The sequence below is a fragment of the Rhincodon typus genome, unplaced genomic scaffold (assembly GCF_021869965.1).
Source record: "Rhincodon typus isolate 14 unplaced genomic scaffold, sRhiTyp1.1 hic_rhity00010478, whole genome shotgun sequence".
Lineage (NCBI taxonomy): Eukaryota > Metazoa > Chordata > Chondrichthyes > Orectolobiformes > Rhincodontidae > Rhincodon > Rhincodon typus.
Window position 1 is genome coordinate 2,840 of NW_025976116.1, and position 4,754 is coordinate 7,593.

Sequence of the window (4,754 nt, forward strand, 5' to 3'; positions counted from 1 at the left end):
GGGGGTCGGGGAGAGGGAGCGGTGAGGGAGGGGGTGCGTGAGAGGGAGCAGGAGGGAATCACTTGGTGACAGTGATTGGGTGATAGGTAGTAAGGGTTGCAATTTTTAGGCCAAAAGTGAAGAATCGGCTTTTACACTTGAGTAATCATCCACCTTTAGGGTTTTGGAGTAGATCTGTAGCTCGGGTTGTGGGTGTTAAGGTTGGTTGGCTCGCCGAGCTGGTTTGTTGTTCCGCAGACGTTTCATTACCGTGCTGGGTAACATCCTCAGTGCAGCCTACGATGAAGCGTCGGTGTGTTTTCCCGCCTGGTTTTTAAAAACTCTGGGGTCCGTTGAGTTGGATTGCCTCATTTCCGGTCTTCCTTCGCAGTGGAGTGTATATGGGGTCGAGTTCAATGTGTTTATTAATGGGTTTCTTCGTGGAGACCAATACTCACTCATCTCCATCCACATGGATAAGGAAAGCAACCAATTCGATTGGGACAACACCAAGATCCTGGGACAAGCAAAGCAGAGACAGGCACGGGAATTCCTAGAGGCCTGGTACCAGGCCTGGTACCTGGTACCACACTGAAGCTTCATTGGAGGCTGCACTGAGGATGTTACCCAGCAGGGTAACGAAACGTCTACAGAACATCAAACCAGCTCGGTGAGCCAACCAACCACAACATCATCCACCATGTGTATCTGGTAATCTATCTCCAGGGTAAAGTTGTCCCAATAGCTCAGAGCCACAGAGACAGTTCATTGGCTGCTGTAAGGGCCAATCAGCCCCTGGTGTCCTGCTGAGAAGTGACCTGTCTTTCCCCAATCCTCTTTCCTATTGGTTACCTGAGGCACCCCACTGTAGGCTGCAGGTTATAGTAACCAGGCTCGCACTGGCTGCAATCCCGGCCAATCACATGGGGCAGACACTCACATTGGCCGCTCCCAGGGTCGCAGGTCTGAAGCTGATTGGTGGAGCCAATGGGATGGCAGGCACATGCTGCAGACAAACAGAAAGAACAAGACAAGATGGTGGTCCAGTGATTCTCAGCAAGATATCAGTGTCGTGACCTTCAGTGTGGCTACGGGCCATTCACGCAGTGTTCCTGCTCCACACAAACCTTCTCACCCACCCCTCTTCACACCGGTGTTTAAACCAGCTTCCCCCCGAGTACATTAACACAACTCACTCCAATCACTGGGGGGGGAGGAGGGAGGAGGGAGGAGAGCTGCACGGTGGCTCAGTGGTTAGCACTGCTGCCTCACAGCACCAGGGTCCTGGGTTCGATTCTACCCTCGGGCGACTGTTTGTGTGGAGTTTGCCCCTTCTCCCCATGTCTGTGTGGGTTTCCTCCCACAGGATTAGCCACGAGGAATACAGGTTTGAGTGTGGGTAGGCTGCCCTTTGGACAGTCAGTATGGGCTGAATGGCCTGCTTCCACACTTAGGGGTTCCATGATTCTAATCTCACCCTGTGGCAGGGAACTCCACATTCTCTCTGGGTAAAAAGACGTCTCACTTGAATCGCCGATTAGATTTACCAGAGGATACCTTACGTTTACAACTCTGCATTGAAATTGAGACAATCAGGAGCACCTTGAAAACTTCAACAAGCAACCCAAAGAAATTTCTGGAACAGATGCCTATCTCACATAATGAAACAGACTCACTAACATTCCATTCGAGTGAGAATTGGGCTGGGTTTTGAATGGAGTAGGGATTGTATCCAGCACAAAAGGGCTGTTTGATATTGAACAGAACCAGAGTTGATCATTCAAATCAACCTGTCCAGAGATATTAAGACACACATTTGGAGCAGGTGGGTCTTGAACCCAGGCCTCCTGGCCCAGAGGTTAGGGCACTACCACAGCACCACAAGATCTTACTGCATTTGGACTCCCAGGTGGTCTCCCATCCAATCCGAGGCTCCACATACACTTGGAAGATGAGGAGGGATCGTACATTTTCAGACCAGTAATGGCCAGTGGCCTGACTCCTGCATCAGCTTGTGACAAAGCTGGCATCCTTTTTAATAAAAAGGAGATCAACACGTTCTGAGGTATTATGACAAGCTTCTGGAGCAGGTGGGACTTGAATCCAGGCCTTCCAGGGGTATGGACACTATCATTGCACCACAAGAGGGTCCTAAACTTGACACTTAGCCCCAGGATTAGATTGGAATCCCCTGGAAAATGATGAGATAGAGAGAGGTTTTGCAGATTGTTTTTCTCCTCCAGCTGGCCGGGTCTTCAATAATTGTTTTTATGCCTTTTCCACAAAATTGAGTGTAAACTCGAAGGGAGTGTGGGAAGGGTGAGTGGTGGTAACGTTCCTAAGTCCAGGCTGGGAACATGGGTTCAAATCACACCATTAGATGCTGGAATTTAAATTCAATTGATAATAAAATCTGAAATCGGTAACAGTGACTGTGAAACTATCATCAATTGTTGGGGAAGGAAATCTACTGTCCTTACCCGATCTGGCCTGCATGTGAATGCAGATCCACAGTGATGTAGCTATTACTTATCCTCAGGAACTCAGTTCAAGGGGCAATTAGGGATGGACAATAAGCTCTGGCCTTGCTAGTAACATCCACACCCCTGGAAAGATGTTTTAAACAATCCTGAATCACAGTTTACAGCATTGAAGAACGCCATTCGGCCCATCGTGACTGCAAGGTGATATAAAGCGTATCACAAGTTGTGGGGGGAACAGATCACCGAAGGAGTGAGCAATGCCACAGGAGATCAGCTTGGAAGGTTAACCTGGGTCTCAACATTATTGTTCTTCCCACAGTTTGGTTCATTCCATAGAATCATAGAATGCCTACAGTGCAGAAAGAGGCCATTCAGCCCATTGAGTCTATACCGACCCACTGAAGAGCATCCCACCCACCCCCCCACCCCTATCCGTGTAACCCTGCATTTCCCACAGCTAAACCCACCTAGCCTGCACATTCCTGGACACTAGGGTCAATTTAGCATGGCCAATCCACCCTAACCTGCACATCTATGGACTGTGGGAGGAAACCGGAGCACCCGGAGGAAACCCACGCAGACACGGGGAGAACGTGCAAACTCCACACAGAGAGTTGCCCGAGGGTGGATTTGAACCCGGGTCCCTGGCGCCATGAGGTAGCAGTGCTCACCACTGAGGCAATATCTCTGGCATTTAGAGGAATGAGAGACAAGCTGCCTGAAACATCCAAAAGTTGTTTAACATCTAAAATTTAAAAACATAAAAGCATGAAAGAGTGGTCGGGGCTTGGAATGCATTGCCGGAGAGGGTAGTGGAGTCGGCCTCATTTGGGGCATTTAAGCAGCTATTAGATAGGCATATGGATGATAGTATAAGGTAGGGGTGGAGGTTAGATAGACCTTAGGTTTAGGGTAAAATTTCGGCACAACATTGTGGGCTGAAGGAATTGTACTGTGCTATGTTCTATGTTCTAATGTTTGTTGCAGCAGGCTCAAAGGGCTGAATGGCCAACTCTTGTTCCTTTTTATGTTCCTGTGAAGGAGTGAGGTAGGGTTACATGATCCAGTACCCTCTCAATCACCACAGATGGTAAATACCCTCTCACTCTGCACTATATACAGTAATGTTGAAGTCATCATAGTCCCATACATCCACATTAGCTACATGGCTTACCGGACACTGTTCCAATTTGTAATTATACACACTTATCATCAGGGCCCACCGCTGAATACAGCCTGAAGGTACGGGCAGCACTGCCTTGTCCTATTTAAGTAGGCCCTAGTCGGTATCAACCTCCATTAGAACTAGGTGACCATTTAACCAGGCATTTATTTTGATTGGTTCTGATTTGGATGTGGCTAAGCAATTTAACTGTTCCAAACCAGGTATAGGTGGACTTTCCAGGGTGAGCACTCTTCTGGGTACCAACCTCTGACTTCTCTTACTTTTGCTATCTCAACTCCGCACACCGGCAGCAACTACAATGGCTTGATCCTGAAGAAAATTTTAACCGTTTGGCCGAGGCTTGGCTTTGTTCTGGAGTTCTGCTGTGGGCTGACCAAGAGTCCCGCTGTTCAGGATACATCCACAACAAGGCTATGCTACTGCCTTCACTCAACAGGTGCTCCCCAAGCTCAGTCGGCCTGGAGAGGGTATCCACTTCCATTGGAATACCCTGTAATCCATATGCTCCACTTGGCACGTTTTCAAATGACAAAGCCTGTTTGCAGTCCAATTGGGCTTCAGTCAGTAGGTGATTTTGCTTGGTCATATCATTAATCCCACATTCGAAACAGTCTCTCAGCATCTCATTAAGGGTTAAACCAAAGTCACATTCTTGTGCCAGTCAAAAACCCTAATATGGATTCCCCTGGTTCTTAAATTGCCGAATAAAACCAATAGCATCTGAGAATTAGAAGAGGTTTGGGGTCATAATATTCCTTAAATAAACCCGTCAACTCTTGAAAGGTTTTAGTATCCGGTGCCTCAGCAAAAGTTAAGCTCCTAATAACCAAAAAAGCTGTGGGTCCACAAGCTGTCAGGAGAATTACTCGTTGCTTTTCATCTGCCCCAATGTCATTCGCCCAGAGAAAGTAACGCATTCTTTCCACATACAGGGCCCAGTCTTCGATTGCAGGATCAAACGAGTTGAGCTTCCCAAATAACAGCGTGATGCCAGAAATGCTGACCCCAGCTCAAAGACAACTGTACAAGAACAAAGTTGCCGGAAAAGCTCAGCAGGTCTGGCAGCATCTGTGAAGGAGAAAACAGAGTTAACGTTTCGGGTCCGG

General features: G+C 48.0%; 1 protein-coding gene across 1 annotated transcript in view; it reads right to left on the reverse strand.

Annotated features, from left to right (window-relative positions):
- LOC125482448 (laminin subunit gamma-3-like) overlaps positions 1-985 on the reverse strand; it is a gene marked incomplete at both ends in the record, with an annotated part of 3,391 nt that extends 2,406 nt beyond the window's left edge. Inside the window, one exon of the mRNA XM_048594521.1 lies at positions 832-985. Within this exon, the coding sequence (XP_048450478.1) occupies positions 832-985 (154 nt within the window). The remainder of the gene's footprint in view (positions 1-831) is intronic.
- Between the last annotated feature and the right edge of the window lie 3,769 nt (positions 986-4,754).